General features: G+C 41.5%; 1 protein-coding gene across 2 annotated transcripts in view; it reads right to left on the minus strand.

The window, feature by feature from the left end:
- Nucleotides 1–6,121: 6,121 nt before the first annotated feature.
- MPZL1 (myelin protein zero like 1) overlaps nt 6,122–15,617 on the minus strand; it is an 84,205-nt gene continuing 74,709 nt past the window's right edge. For both annotated transcript variants that reach the window (XR_014053389.1, XM_081489262.1), the window contains exon 6: nt 6,122–7,007. Coding sequence is in view for 1 of the 2 variants with exons in the window: in XM_081489262.1 (XP_081345388.1) it covers nt 6,906–7,007 (102 nt within the window). In the remaining variant the exon portion in view is untranslated. The remainder of the gene's footprint in view (nt 7,008–15,617) is intronic.

The raw sequence follows: 15,617 nt of genomic DNA on the forward strand, positions 1-15,617 counted from the left end.
CTCCTGTACAATGTCACAAACCTCTGCCCATAGTTCATCAGGCACTCTATCAGATCTAGTCCCTTAAATCTATTTGTCACTTCCACTGTATAATCATAAGGGATCTGATTTAAGTCATACCTGAATGGTCTAGTGGTTTCCCCTACTTTCTTCAATTTAAGTCTGACTTTGGCAATAAGGAGTTCATGATATGAGCCACAGTCCACTCCCAGTCTTGTTTTTGCTGACTGTATAGAGCTTCTCCATCTTTGGCTGCAAAGAATATAATCAATCTGATCTCGGTCTTGACTATCTGGTGATGTCCATGTGTAGAGTCTTCTCTTGTGTTGTTGGAAGAGGGTGTTTGCTATGACAAGTGTGTTCTCTTGGCAAAACTCTATTAGCCTTTGCCCTGCTTCATTCTGTACTCCAAGGCCAAATTTGCCTGTTACGCCAGGTGTTTCCTGACTTCCTACTTTTGCATTCCAGTCCCCTATAATGAAAAGGACATCTTTTTGGGGTGTTAGTTCTAAAAGGTCTTGTAGGTCTTCATAGAATCGTTCACCTTCAGCTTCTTCGGCATTACTGGTTGGGGCATAGACTTGGATTACCGTGATATTGAATGGTTTGCCTTGGAAACGAACAGAGATCATTCTATTGTTTTTGAGATTGCATCCAAGTACTGCATTTTGGACTCTTTTGTTGACCATGATGGCTACTCCATTTCTTCTAAGGGATTCTTGCCCACAGTAGTAGATAAAATGGTCATCTGAGTTAAATTCACCCATTCCAGTCCATCTTAGTTCGCTGATTCCTAAAATGTCGACGTTCACTCTTGCCATCTCCTATTTGACCACTTCCAATTTGCCTTGATTCGGGGACCTAACATTCCAGGTTCCTATGCAATATTGCTCTTTACAGCATCGGACTTTGCTTCTATCACCAGTCACATCCACAGCTGGGTATTGCTTTTTTTTTGACTCCATCCCATCATACTTTCTGGAGTTATTTCTCCACTGATCTCCAGTAGCATATTGGGGGCCTACCGACCTGGGGAGTTCATCTTTCAGTGTCCTATCTTTTTGCCTTTTCATACTGTTCATGGGGTTCCCAAGGCAAGAATACTGAAGTGGTTTGCCATGCCCTTCTCCAGTGGACCACATTCTGCCAGGAAACAAGAGAATCTGATTTTATTACTGCTGCCCTTGCACGCTTGGGAAGCATCTGTTCTTTTTTTGCCACATCACACATGATGCAGTTCACAGGAGATTCACCCCTACAGGCGATCTTGCCTGTTCAAAAAAGCATCAAGTTATGCAAGCCAGGAGTTCATTGTGAATCCATGTTAATTTATAAGTCACTAGAAAATGTCATTGCTTTATTAGTAAGGTGTTATTTGTGACACAGCTCTCAACAGACAAAGTCACCATATTGTCTTCCAAACTGAAGTTTAGGCCCCTGGGCATTTTTCTACCACCTACACAACCACCTCCCTTATTTCCAAGACATAACGCCTTTATCTGAATGAGGAAGTTAGATTGCTTTTGGTGAGAGAAGTCCCAGGGCAGAGTGATGAAGAAACAAGTCTTTGGGTCAAATGGTGCCAGCCCCAGCCCTGTCTCTCTGGATCTTATTTTCTGAGTGACCTTGGGCAAGTTATATACCCTAAACCTGACATTGTCTCTCTGTTTTTTTTAAATTGTAGTATAGTTGACTTACAATGCTAATTTCTACCATGCAGCAAAATGATTCAGTTATATATTTTAATATTCTTTTCCATTATGGCTTATCACAGGATATTGAGTATAGTTCCCTGTGCTATTCAGTAGGATCTTGTTATTTACCCATTCTATATAAACGAGTGTGCATCTGCTAATCCCAAACTCCCCCCCATCCCTCCTTCACTCTTCCTCCCCCTTGGCAATGACATGTCTGTTCTCTGTAAGTCTGTTTCTGTTTTGTACATAAGCTCACTTGTGTCATATTTTAGATCCCGTTTGTAAGTGATATCATATGGTATTTGTCTTTTTCTGACTTCACTTAGTTTGATAATATCTAGGTTCATTCCTGTTGCTGTAAACGGCATTTTTTCATTCATTTTTATGGCTGAGTAGTATTCCATTGTGTATTTGTACCACATCTTCTGTATCCATTCATCTGTCAAGGGACATTTAGGTTGTTTCCATGTCTGGCTATTATGAATAGTGCTGCTATGAACATAAGGATGAATGTATCTTTTAAAATTATAGTTTCATCTGGGTATATGCCCAGGAGTGAGATTGCTGGATCATATGGCAACTCTATTTTTAGTTATTTGAGGAACCTCCATACTGTTTTCTATAGTGGCTGTGTAAATTTATGTTGCCACCAACAGTGTGAGAGGGTTCCCTTTTCTCCACACTCTCTCCAGAACTTTTTATTTGTAGTCTTTTTAATGAAGGCCATTCTGACTGATGTGAGGTGGTATCTCGTAGTTTTGATCTGTACTTCTCTATGAAGAGTTGACTCATTGGAAAAGACCTTGATGCTGGGAAAGTTTGAGGGCAGGAGAAGGGGGTGACAGAGGATGAGATGGCTGGATGGCATCATCGACAAAACGGACATGAGTTTGAGCAAACTCTGGGAAACAGTGAAGGACAGGGAAGCCTGGCACGCTGCAGTCCATGGGGTTGCAAAGATTTTGATACAACTTAGCCACTGAACAACAACAATTAGCAATATTATTTTTTCATGTACCTATTGGCCATCTATATGTCTTCTTTGGCATCACCGACTCAGTGGACATGAGTTTGAGCAAAGAAGACAGTGGAAGACAGTGAAGGCCAGGGAAGCCTGGCATGCTGCAGTCCATGGGGTCACAAAGAGTTGAACATAATTCAGTGACTGAACAAGAACAAAAAAAGCCAAAAAGTGGACAGTAGTCCAATTCCTGGAAATCCCCACCCCTTCCCCAAAATAGTTGGAATAATCCTCCCATCATTAGCCTATGAAAATACCCAACCGTATGTTCTGAGAGAATAGCATTGAAACATGTATATTAACATATGTGAAACAGAATGCCATTTCAGGTTCGATGCATGAGACAAATGCTCAGGGCTGGGGCAACGGGATGACCCAGAGGGATGGGATGGGGAGGGAGGTGGCAGGGGGGTTCAGGGGAACACATGTACACCCATGGCTGATTCATGTCAATATATGGCAAAAACCACTACAATATTGTAAAGTAATTAGCCCCCAACTAAAATAAATAAATTAATAAAAAAAAAGAAAATACCCAACCCTATAAAAACTGACAACCCTGTACCCTGGGGTTTCTCGTCTTCTGAGACGGCCCATACTCTGTCTGTGGAGTGTGTATCTCCCTGAATAAACGTTTCATTTTACTATGGTTCACTTTTTAATTATTTCCTTCCAGTGCAGGAAATGTGGGTTTGATCTCTGGATCTGGAATATCCCCTGGAAAAGGGAATGGCTACCCACTTCAGTATTCTTGCCTGGAGAATCCCATGGACAGAGGAGCCTGGCAGGCTACAGTCCAGGCAGTTTTAGAGTTAGACATGACTGAGCAACTGAGCACAGCATGTCTTCTTTGGAGAAATTTCTATTTAGGTCTTCTGTCCATTTTTCAAATGGGTTTTTTTGTTGTTGTTGACTTGTATGAGTTCTTTGTATATTTTGGAAATTAAGCCCTTGTTGGTCACAGAGTTTGCAAATATTTTCTCCCATTCTGTAGGTTGTTTTTTAGTTTTATTTATGGTTTCCTTTGCTGTGCAAAAGCTTGTTAGTTTGTTAGTTGACTTAAAGCTTGTTAGTTTGACTAGGTCCCATTTGTTTATTTCTTTTGCCTTGGGAGACTGACTTAAAAAAACTTTGGTATGATTTGTGTCAGAATGATTTGCTTATGTTCTAAGAGTTTTATGGTATCCTGTTTTTAAGTCTTCAAGCCATTTTGAGTTCATTTTTGTGTATGGTGTGAGAGTAGTCTAACTTTATTTATTTACATGCAACTGTCCAATTTTCCCAACACCACTTGCTAAAGAGACTTGTCCTGTTCCTATTGTATATTCTTGCCTCCTTTGTCAAAGACTAATTGACTGTAGGTGTGTGGGTTTATTTCCTGGGCTCTGTATTCTGTTCCATTGATTCATATGTCTATTTGTGTGCCAAAACCATGCTGTTTTGATTACTGTAGCTTTGTAGTATTGTCTGAAGTCTGGGAGGGTTATGACTCCTGCTTTGTTCTTTTTTCTCAGGACTGCTTTGGCAATTCTGGGTCTTTCATGGCTCCATAAAAAGTTTAGGATTATTTGCTCTAGTTCTGTGAAAAATGTTATAGGCTTTGATATGTAATTTGATAGGGCTGCATTTGTCTTTCTTATTTCATGCGTGGCCTTGCTGCACAGCATGTAGGATCTTAGTTCCCCGACGAGGGCTGAAACCCCCAACCCTGCAGCTGAAGCACCAAGTCTTAACTACTGGACCCCCAGGGAAGTACTGCTATTCAAAACTAATTAACCCTTCTCCCCACTTTTCTTTGGTAACCATAAGTTTGCTTTCTATGTCTATTTTTGCTTTATAAATAAGTTAATTTGTATCATTTTTTTAAGATTCCACATGTAAGTGGTATTATATTTTTCCCTTACTTCACTTAGTAATGATAATCTCTATGTCCATCCATGTTACTGCAAATGGCATTTTATCATTCATTTTTATGGCTGGCTAGTATTCCATTGTATATTTGTACCACATCTTCTTTATCTATTCATCTGTCAGTAGACATTTAGGCCACTTCCATGAACTGGCTCTTGTGACTAACACTGCAATGAACATTTGGGTGCATGCACCCTTTTTAATTAGTTTTCACCTTTTGCAGATCTATGTCCAGGAGTAGAGTTGCTGGATCATGGATCTGATTTTAGATTTTTAAGGAACCCCCATACTGTTCACCATAATGGCTGCACCAACTTATGTTCCCATCAACAGTGTAGGCTTCCCTTTTCTCCATGCCTGCTCCAGCATTTATTTGTAGACTTTTTGATGATGGCCATTCTGACTGGTGTGAGGTGATATCCCATTGCAGTTTTGATTTTCATTTCTCTAATAATTAGCAATGTTGAGCATCTTTTCATGTGCTTGTTGGCTATCAGTATGTCTTATTTGGAGAAATGTCTACTTAGGTTGTGCCCATTTTTGGATTGGGTTGTTTTTTTTTTAATATATTGATCTATGTGAGATGTTTATATATATTAGAAATTAAGCCCTGTCAGTCGCATCTTTGCAAATGTTTTCTCCTATTCCATAGGTTGTCTTTTTCTTTTGTTTATAGTTACCTTTGTTGTGCAAAAGCTTGTAAGTTTGATTAGGTCCAATTAGTTTATTTTTGCTTTTGATTGTATTACTCTTGGAGATGTATCCAAAAAAATACTGCTGTGATATACTGACTTTGTATTTCTAAAAGTGAGTTTTAGATTAGTACAACTAGCATTGACTCACAGTGCTAAACAGAGCAAGAAATTTTTGGCATACAGAAAGTACCAATATCTAATAGCTATTATTACTACCATGTCACCTTCTCTCACCTCTACTATGGCAAGATCCTTGAGAAGCTGTGTGTTCCTTATGCTTAGCACAGTGCCTGGCATATGATAGGATACAGATTTGTTGAATAGATAAATCCATCTATCCATCATCCATCTAGTCAACATTTATTGAGCAACTGTTAATTGCCAGATAACATACTACACACTAAAGATGGAACAGTGAACAAAAAAGCTCAATTCTGGCCTCCCGGTGCTTATGTTCTGGTAGGGAGAACAGATCAGCACATGCATGGTTTGACAGAGAGAAAAACAGCAGGGTTAAGGGGCTTAGAGAGAGCCAGTGGTGCGTAAGGTTGCTTTTTTACATATCACAGAAGGTCTTTCTGAGAAGCTGATATGTGAGAAGACACTTAAAGGAAGTGAAGGAGCAAACCACACAAATGTGTACAACGTGTACTCTAGGCTGAAGGTGCAAAGGACCTGAGGTAGGCACATGTGTGGTATTTCTGAAGAAGAAGCCTGTGTGGCTGGAGAGAGATTAAATTAAGGAAAGGGCTTTGATCTCTTCACTTGATCTAAACTGAGCACACAACACAATCCAGTAATTGAAAAAGATGTATTAAAATAATCACAAAAGTACAACAATTGAAAAAGAAAAAATAGTGAACATGATGGGTTTTTTACCTGGCTGAACACAGTTCCATTGAAAAACTACAGAGCTTGAAATTTAAATGTCAAGTAATCCCTTGTAGGTACCCCCTTAGAAAAACCATGTGCAGTCTTAAGAAGCCTCATTCTGCCAAGAATCAGACATGAGAAGGACAGTTCTGCCATCTGGAAGCAGCACCACTGTTGTCATCTGTGTCCAGGGATGAGGATGTTGGGACACAGGAGAAAGGGCCAAAAGATTTATAGGAGGTGGTATGAGGAGTTTCAGAAAAAGCCCTAACCCTGAAGTGCTCTACCCAAGTGTGAGCAGCTCCCCGCAGACTCGTCAGTCACAGACCCAGAGTGGGAGGCTGGTAGTTGACCACCCTTGCCCGATGGAGGCAGGGAGAGAAATCTCACAGCCATGTTAGCAGAAGTGATAGCTGGTGCTCTGGGTGGTAGCTTCACAAACATGCAGAAAAATAGGGCTCTCGCTCTCAGGAGGTATTAGGAATGTTCTATACATAGTAGATTCATTGGACCTGCTGAGAAAGGAGGAAAAGGAGAATCCCCTTTTCTCTGTATAAAAAATTGACTAAGAAAATTACACACATCAGTGTATACACATGTGCTTCTCCATGTTCAGGTTTCCAAGGCCACACATAGTTATGGGCTACATCTTCTGCACAAGAGTCCAGTTTGGATTTGTTTACTGCTTAGGATATGATCACGGTCTTCTCAATTTTTCCGAATGTCTGCGTACACCACAGACTCTGACTTGTTAATCCTGTCGCTGTGGTGTCCGCCAGAGTGGTCTAGCTGCGCATATATGACTGGGCCCTGGAGAAGAGAAGCAGAATTAGAGGTATGGAAAAACTGGTGGCCTTGTGAGGTGCAGGGACAGAAGCGATGATTAAAGTGATATTGTTAGGGTTTCAGAGCAGAGAGTCCCCCCTTTTGAATGTCTTCAGAAACATATGTTCCTTGTTAGGGACAGTATGTCCAGGACTGACTTTAAAACAAGATTGGGTAACTTGGTAACTGTTCAAGATGGTACACAGAGATTTGTTACACTATTCTGTCTACTTTTGTATCTGTTTTAAAATATCTATAACAATATAATATTCCTTCTCAAGAGTTACCCTTAAATACCTGTCACAGAATTCCTCAACTCTTATAACTGGGATCAGAGTCTCAAGGACAAAGATGGGCACTTCTGCCAACCCAAGACCCACTGAAATCATGACTTTAAGAATGATACAAGAAATCAACATATGCAGTGCCACTCAAAAATACAATCAATTTGAACTGATCATTTTATACAAATAGGTACTTAAAAAATACTTCCTATATTCTTCCACATACCTACTTATAGCATGACTCTTTTAGTCTAATTATAACCAATAAAAACATTGCTTCTTTGATATCTAAGGTCAGGTAAACATTTTTCCTGTTCAAAAATATAAAATAACCCCAAAGTCACAATCTACAGACTTATAAGGAAAAGCCCTAGATAGACTAGAAGACGTCCTCCTCTCACCCTCAGCAGTAAGGAAGCGGACTGTCAGTGCCCCACCAGGACAGCAAGGCAAGGTTGCCTGGGGCAGAGCGAGTCCTGACTCTTGGGAGGACCAAGGGTTCAAGGATCAGACAGTTGGCTGTATTTTACAACCCTAAGAGTTCCTTTCAACCCAGAGATTCTAAAACTGTAAACAACTACCACAAAATAGCCTTCTTTAGGTGTAAAAAGAAATTTAATATAACTCAAAGGCAATTGTCCCAATCCAGGGAATCTCTCCTTGAAGAGTCTACTACTGTGCTTAAGTTTTCAATGTTGAAGTCATAAGATCAGTAGCCAAAAGCACGTGGTTTAAAATAAACACTCTTGAAACTTCTGTGTGAATCTAGAATGGTAGATACATGACATATGCATTTGGCGAAACCCACAGAAATGTACAACACAAAGAGTGAACCTTAATATAAACCATGGACTTTAGTTAATAATAAAGTTTGCTATATTAGTTCATCAACTGTAACAAATGTACCACAACAATCCAAGTTGTTAATAATCAGGGAAACTTTGGAGAGGAAGGAGTACATAGGACCTCTTTACTTTCTGCTAGATTTTTCTGTAGACTTAACACTGCTATAAGAAATACTTAGGCTTTTCTACTTTTTAAGAAAAAACTGAATAAAATAAAATAAACATCCTCACTCCCATCTAGGAGTCCTACAACCAGCATCCTTTAATGTGTAACATGGGATCCTGTGGAGTTCAGGCACTCCAACTTCTAGAGAAGGGATAAACTGAGCTGTGAGGGCTATGCAATGGTGCACCTAAAACAAGGGTTACAAAATAACACCCAAGGCTTAGACCCATTTGAACTCTGGCAGATATGCAGTCTGAACTTCTTGAGCATGGTAGTAGCACTGGTGAGAACTAGCCGTGTGGCTTCAGGCCCAGGCATATTTTTAACCCCCCAAGCATTAGTGTCTTCATCTCTAACATGGCACTAGCAATATTATCACACCTCTTAAGACTGTTGTAAGAATTAGATGATATCTACAAGTAAAACTTAAGCAATGTCTGACAGAATTCAAAATACATTAATCATTTTTATCATGAACATACTTTTATACAAATATACGTAAAAGTACACTGACGTTACCAATCAAATAAATCAAGCAAAGTCACTTGGTTTTTGGTCAGTGTGGGATACTTTCATGGCTGTCGTGGGTAATGCAATAGATCATGCTATTAATACTGAATCAAACTGAGATCCTCTATATTCATCTTGGAAAGCTGCAAGTTAAATGTGATTCTATAAAACAAAAAGTTCAAACGAACAAACGTTGTTCAAGTCATTATTTAAGGTGGTTTATTACATAGCAACGGAAAAGGCAATGGCACCCCACTCCAGTACTCTTGCCTGGAAAATCCCATGGATGGAAGAGCCTGGTGGGCTGCAGTCCATGGGGTCGCGAAGAGTCGGACACGACTGAGCGACTTTACTTTCACTTTTCACTTTCGTGCATTGGAAAAGGAAATGGCAACCCACTCCAGCGTTCTTGCCTGCAGAATCCCAGGGACGGGGGAGCCTGGTGGGCTGCCGTCTATGCGGTCGCACAGAGTCAGACACGACTGAAGCGACTTAGCAGCAGCAGCAGCATTACATAGCAATAGGTAACCAATACTCTGTGTGAGTGAGAAAGAAAGGGAATAGAGAAAGCAACAAAGAAAAATAACAGAATAATCTCTGAATCAGTCAGTAAATATTAAGAAATTAGAAAGGTCTTTCATGTGAGACAGTATTGTCTTTCACGGCACGAGGACACACAGTTTGTCGAAAGTAACTGGGAAAACACTGAAGGATAAAAGGAACCCTTTACTACTGATGGATTTAGTTTCTTCAAATTGCTTCCTAATGTCCTCACTCTTTCCCCTTAAAAGCTCTTCAGGCCAGCGGCTTTGTTAAATGCCTAGAACAGTCCCTGGCAGACTGTAGGTGTTGGATGAAAGGTGGATGAAATAATGAATCTAGAGGAATTCTCACCAGAATTGGGGATTGGTAATCTGCCAATGACTGTAGCTCAGTTTTGAATAGCTCTCTAAAGTCTGGCGGAGAAGGCAATGGCACCCCACTCCAGTACTCTTGCCTGGAAAATCCCATGGACGGAGGAGCCTGGTAGGCTACAGTCCATGGGGTCGCTAAGAGTCGGACACGACTGAGCGACTTCACTTTCACTTTTCCCTTTCATGCACTGGAAAAGGAAATGGCAACCCACTCCAGTATTCTTCCCTGGAGAATCCCAGGGACGGCGGAGCCTGGTGGGCTGCCGTCTATGGGGTCGCACAGAGTCGGACACGACTGAAGCAACTTAGCAGCAGCAGCAGCAGCTAAAGTCTGGTTCTGAGGGAGATTTGGAAGCTGATGGTACCCTGAGTCTCTGTGGAACATGCCTCAGGACTTTGACAAGAAGTCAATGGTCTTCTTTGGCTAAGACCATTGAGGACTTCAGGGGGGGCCAGTGAACCAAGAACTTGGAAATGTACCTGCTATATTGCTAAAACATTCACTTTGGGGTGTTTGAGACAATAATAACACCTATCCTAACCTAACTGTTTTTACTGTACCAATCAAATAAATCCTGACACTCACCTTTCCTCATCCTCTATTTTTTCTTTTTTTGGTGCTGCCACAAATAATTACAACAACCAAGTGAAAAATCACTCCATACATATATATTTTCCTCAACTATTTATTACACAAATAATCGTTACTATTAAAAACATTTCAAAAAACTAATTGCTTGACCTAGGTTTATTCTTTTAGTTCCAGTTAGAAACAAAATTATCCCTGGACAGTACCTGCATGAAATTTATTCTAATATAAAAACACACTGGTGATGGAGTAGGGAGAAACTCCGAAAAGAAAGGATTATGGAAGAGCAAGGAGACCTATCTCTGAACACATATTAATTTCTTAGAAGCTATTATGTCCTGAATTACACTCTCCATAGCCTCTGTAGCCCTTTAGAATCTGCATCTGGTCCTTCAGGCATTAGAGGAATCACCCTTGACACTCTAACACAGATATCAAGATTTGCTTTAACCACATGCTCACTGACTGTTCACAAAACACATTTTCAGTATTTATTTCACATCACCAAATACAGATGTGAAACTGTGTGTGCTGTGACATTCTTTGAGATAAATGAAACTAATTATCAATCAAAGTTGAAAAGAACTGGATATAGGCAGGACAGAATAAGTATATGTCTTAAGAGCCACACAGATCTGGGTCTAATACCAGCTCTGGCAGTAACTACTGACCTTGCTGCTGCTGCTGCTAAGTCGCTTCAGTCGTGTCCGACTTTGTGTGACCCCATACACGGCAGACCACCAGGCTCCCCCGTCCCTGGGATTCTCTAGGCAAGAACACTAATGAGTGGGTTGCCATTTCCTTCTCCAATGCATGAAAGGAAAAGTGAAAGCGAAGTCGTTCAGTAGTGTCCGACTCTTAGCGACCCCATGGACTGTAGCCTACCAGGCTCCTCCGTCCATGGGATTTTCCAGGCGAGAGTACTGACTAGACTTAGCTCAGCCTTGGTTTCTTCACAAGTAAAACAGGGATAGTGAAGGAACTTACCTCATAGGACTGCCGTGAGAACTAAATGAGATAATACACATGTTGTACTTCTGGAGACATTACATATCTATGGACTAAAGTTGACAAAAATATAACTTTTCCACTCACTGTCCTCCAAAAATACTTGCCCCCACTTTTTTTTTGGCTGTGCTATGTGGTATGCGGGATCTTAGTTCCCCAACCAGGGATCAAACCTGGGCCCTCTGCAGTAGAAGCTTGAAATCCTAACCACTGGACTGCTAGGGAATTCCCACTTGCCTTTTGTATACAAAGCATTAACTGTTTCTAGAAAAGGATCTGGAAAACCAATTGTCCCAAAGATACACACATGAAGATTATTTGAAATCAATGTCATTCAAAACTAAGCTTTACAAAGAAAGATACTCCAAACTCTTTAGTGCCTACCTGCCACCCTTCCCAACTCAACTTCCCACTTTGTTTGCAGGAGGAGTCCCCCTGCCTTTGTTTTTTTAAATTAATTTGGAAAGCAACTTTATTTTTGGCTGTGTGGAGTCTTCATTGCCACAAGCAGGCTTTCTCTAGTTGCACTGAGTGGGATCCTCATTGTGGTGGCCTCTCTAGGTGTGTGGGTCTCAGAGGTTGCAGCTTGTGGGCTCTAGAGTACAGTCTCAGTAGTTGTGGCCCTCAGGCTTAGTTACTCTGTGGTATGTGGGATCTTCTCGGACCAGGGCTTGAACCTGTGTCCCTTGTGTTGGAAAGCGGTTTCTTAACCAGTGGACCACCAGGGAAGTCCAAGAGCCCTAATTTGGTTCTGGTGTTCACTCCCTTCACTCAGGTAATTTGGCTCCACCCTCTCCTGCCACCGGGGCTTCCCTTGTGGCTCAGTTGGTAAAGAGTCTGCCTGTAATGCGGGAGCCCTTAGTTCACTCTCTGGGTTCAATCCCTGGGTTGGAAAGATCCCCTGGAAAAGGGAAAGGTTACCCACTCCAGTATTCTTGCCTGGAGAATTCCATGGACTGTATAGTCCATTGGGTTGCAAAGAGTCAAACAGGACTGAGCGACTTTCACTTTCACCTTGCCTGCCCCCAAGGGTAAAGTCAGTTATAACTTCTGCCCCCTTGCACAAGGCTGGCAAGAGGCATCAGCATGTGACCCACTCTGGCCAAGGCAAGTAGAAGTTTGCTAGGGTCTTCCAGTAATTTTCCTCCATAATAAAAACCACCTGGGAAGAGATTCAGCTCTTCCTATAGGTGCCTTTTTTCATGAGCTGCCTCAAAGCATGGCAGTCATTTTGAGATTGAGGGAAGGAGCCTGAGAACAAAGACAATATGCCCAGAGGATGAAAGAATAAGATGGAAAGAACTGAGTCTTAATGACACTACTGGACCACTAAACTAATGAACACAGAAGTACCTTGTTTGGGATCTCTTGTGAGTTAATAATCTCTTACTGTTAAAGGTATTTTTAGTCAGGTCTTCTGGTACTAATCTTCCAATTATAACAAAAATAGTGGCCAAAGACAGATGAGTAATATAGCACAATTAATGTACTGCCTGGCTATTATGTTTTCACCTTTTGTAAATTTCCTTCCTGGAGCACTAGAATTGTTTCTCTTTTGATAAAATAACATGGAGTTATTTATTCACTCAAATAGTAATGACTAATGCTATTAGACTCTAAATGATGCCTACAGGTAGAAAATGGAAGGTTTTGCTGATCAAGAAACATGTCTTGATAGAACCATTGGAAGAAAGTACTAAGGGATGGTTTGCAAATATTCCTGCCATGTGTCCATTTCACACATCTGACTGCAGTACGTAGGCAGTGACTGCCTAAACCTGTCCTTATAAGGCACAGTGTACTGTGTTTACTTGTATGTGTGTGTGTGTTAGTTGCTCAGTCGTGTCTGACTCTTTGAAACCCCCATGGACTGAAGCCTCCCAGGCTCCTCTGTCCATGTAATTCTCCAGGCGAGAATACTGGAGTGGGTTTCCATTCCCTTCTCAGGGGATCTTCCCGACCCAGGGATTGAACCTGGGTTCAATCCTGTATTGCAGGTGGATTCTCTACTGTCTGAGCCACCAGGAAAGCCCACAGTATACCATGAACTCTTATAATTAGCAAAGGAAAAATGAGGTCTTTAGATGTCAACTTGCCCTGACCCATTATTTAATGAGAAGGTGTTTAGACATCAACTTGCCCTGACCCATTATTTCAAAGATTAAGGGAACAAATGCTGAAGTTAAATAATTCCCTGCAAGTTTACACCATTAGCTGGACCCAAGAGTCAATACTAGTTTGTAACATATGACTAACCCTTAAAACACTAAGATGTCTATCTAACAAATATGAAGATTTCCTCAAGGTTGTTTGTTAGGATGTACACATAAAAAAAATTCTCCATATCATGGAAAAGCTTGAAGATGATCCCAACAACCCAGGAGCCTCTGAGGTTCTGTAGGGCAGGGACCAGGTGATAATCATCCCTGTGTTTCCCACGTTCAGCTAACATCGCATATATGCTGAGTGCTTAGATGTGTGTGGAAGTGATATATACAAGGGAAAGATCAGGTTGTCAAAACAACTGCTACGTTTGGTTATGCTCAATTTATAAAAAGAATTTAATCTCATAAATTCCCTAATAAGATGAACATATTAGGTCAAGCCAGTTTTCTCCAAACAGAAATCTTTTCTGCTTCAGTCTGAACAAGTGGAAGATAGAATATCAAAAGGTTTCTGGTGAGAAAAACTTTCATAAAATCCTCTGGTGCTCAGACAGAGAGGTATTTCTGTCACACATACTGAGGGTGCCATGTGATGGTGAGTAAGAGCACACACCAGTATCACCTAAGGCCCTCTGGTGCTTAGGAATTTTGTAGAGTATTTGAAGCAAATGTTTTAACCCCAGGATAGCAGCCCTTGTTTTAAGGTGACCACTGAACGAAAACCTAAATAAAAAAAAATTGGAAGATAAATCTGCAAGGAGGTCTGGTCGCGGATAAACTTCATCTGGATGGTCGCTATGGGCGCACAACCACCATGGCGTCGGCCTTGTGGGCGTCGCCGCCTCACAGCGGCCGGCCTGCTGTTCTGCGGTTCCTGGGCATCTCATGTGTGGGTGCTGAGGGACGCAATCGTCTTGGATCTGACTGCCGGCTGGAACTGTAGAGCGGGGAGGAGGCCTCGGTGCAGCGTGGGGCACCTGGGCTGCGGGCGGACCTCCTGCCACACTCAGGACCGGGCCATGCAGCGGGCATAGGTCTGCTCCTGCATCATCACGCACACTGTGGACAAGAACTCAGCAGTGGCCACAGGACTGGAAAAGGTCAGTTTTCATTCCAATCCCAAAGAAAGGCAATGCCAAAGAATGCTCAAACTACTGCACAGTTGCACTCATCTCACATGCTAGTAAAGTAATGCTCAAAATTCTCCAAGCCAGGCTTCAGCAATTCGTGAACCATGAACTTCCAGATGTTCAAGCTGGTTTTAGAAAAGGCAGAGGAACCAGATCAAATTGCCAATATCCGCTGGATCATCGAAAAAGCAAGAGAGTTCCAGAAAAACATCTATTTCTGCTTTATTGACTATGCCAAAGCCTTTGACTGTGTGGATCACAATAAACTGTGGACAATTCTGAACGAGATGGGAATACCAGACCATCTGACATGTCTCTTAAGAAACCTGTATGCAGGTCAGGAAGCAACAGTTAGAACTGGACATGGAACAACAGACTGTATATTGTCACCCTGCTTATTTAACTTATATGCAGAGTACATCATGAGAAGCGCTGAGCTGGAAGAAACACAAGCTGGAATCAAGATTGCTGGGAGAAATATCAATAACCTCAGCTATGCAGATGACACCACCCTTATGGCAGAAAGTGAAGAAGAACTAAAGAGCCTGTTGATGAAAGTGAAAGAGGAGAGTGAAAAAGTTAGCTTAAAGCTCAACGTTCAGAAAACTAAGATCATGGCATCTGGTCCCATCACTTCATGGGAAATAGATGGGGAAACAGTGCAAACAGTGTCAGACTTTATTTTTTTGGGCTCCAAAATCACTGCCGATGGTGATTGCAGCCATGAAATTAAAAGACGCTTACTCCTTGGAAGGAAGGTTATGACCAACCTAGATAGCATATTTAAAAGCAGAGACATTACTTTGCCAACAAAAGTCCGTCTAGTCAAGGCTGTGGTTTTTCCAGTGGTCATGTATGGATGTGAGAGTTGGACGGTGAAGAAAGCTGAGCACCGAAGAATTGATGCTTTTGAATTGTGGCCTTGGAGAAGACTCTTGAGAGTCCCTTGGACTGCAAGGAGATCCAGTCAATCCATCCTAAAGG

This window comes from Giraffa tippelskirchi, chromosome 5, assembly GCF_054371585.1.
Source record: "Giraffa tippelskirchi isolate mGirTip1 chromosome 5, T2T-mGirTip1v1.2.pri, whole genome shotgun sequence".
NCBI lineage: Eukaryota > Metazoa > Chordata > Mammalia > Artiodactyla > Giraffidae > Giraffa > Giraffa tippelskirchi.